Source organism: Nannochloropsis gaditana (genome assembly GCF_000240725.1).
Source record: "Nannochloropsis gaditana CCMP526 unplaced genomic scaffold scaffold359, whole genome shotgun sequence".
NCBI lineage: Eukaryota > Eustigmatophyceae > Eustigmatales > Monodopsidaceae > Microchloropsis > Microchloropsis gaditana.
The window spans coordinates 4,640-5,587 of NW_005803594.1; the positions used below are offsets into that span (position 1 = coordinate 4,640).

The 948-nt window shown below is 51.7% G+C and overlaps 1 protein-coding gene across 1 annotated transcript; it reads left to right on the forward strand.

The window, feature by feature from the left end:
- Positions 1 to 565: 565 nt before the first annotated feature.
- On the forward strand, positions 566 to 790 carry NGA_0367000 (uncharacterized protein; the record flags this gene model as incomplete). Its single annotated transcript, XM_005854881.1, has 1 exon — positions 566 to 790. A coding segment is annotated over one exon (225 nt), but the record flags the coding sequence as incomplete, so codon positions are not given.
- Positions 791 to 948: the final 158 nt, after the last annotated feature.

A 948-nucleotide genomic window follows, 5' to 3' on the forward strand; every position in this document is an offset into this window, starting at 1 on the left:
TTATCCTCGGACACTCCGACGGCCCTTCGGTGCGAACGCCCTCACTGTTAGAGCTGTCTTGCTCAAAATATTGACGCTGCCGTGCATTGTGTCCCTGGAATAGTGCTATATATTTTTGCAACGCAAAGATAGATTTGATTTGGAACACGCACGTGTTCAAGTGAAAGGACAGGGTGACGAACGGGTAAGCGACTGTTCCAAATGTGGCACGATTACTGCGATGCGAGCTATTCCCATGTATCTGCACCATACCGGCTGTTATTTTGGGTGATGTACGATTAAAAGAGGGGCGGAATTTTACGGATTATGCTCTTGATTGTGTGTGCGAATTCTTCATTTTTGTCCCTCGTATCTATACTAGGCCTTCTCATCTTCGTATCATACTTCGCACTCATTCCCACTCTGGGAAGCATTCAATAAGCCTTGCGCTAATCCAACGAGTCATGTATCCACGTGGCATTTGTGTGCACCGATGTTTTATTCCTTTAGTAACTCATACTTTTTGCCATCCTCATAAATACATAGTACCCCACAGACTTCAACTATGCTGTACCGGAAAAGCGCCATGGCTCTTTTGAGCCTTGCGATGTTTGCTGCGCGTGGCACTGCTGTAGAGAAGAATATCCTGCGAGGCTTGCAAGCACCTGGAGTCACTCAAGGGGCTGGAGTGCCGCAGCAAGCCACATTGCAACAAGCGAGCGGAACCCAGCAGGCTGCCGGTGTCCAAGGTGTGGCACCTGGTGGTGCACCCGGCGGAATGGGCCAGGCACAGCAACCTGGAGCTTCTCAACAGTACAACGGGGGCCAACAAGCAAACGGAGGCGTGGCCAACGCAGGGGGAGCAGGCGCGGGCGGGATGGGCCAAAATGGGATGAATAGACCGGGCATGCAACAACCAGGCATGCAGCAACCAGGCATGCAGCAACCAGGCATGCAGCAACCAGGCAT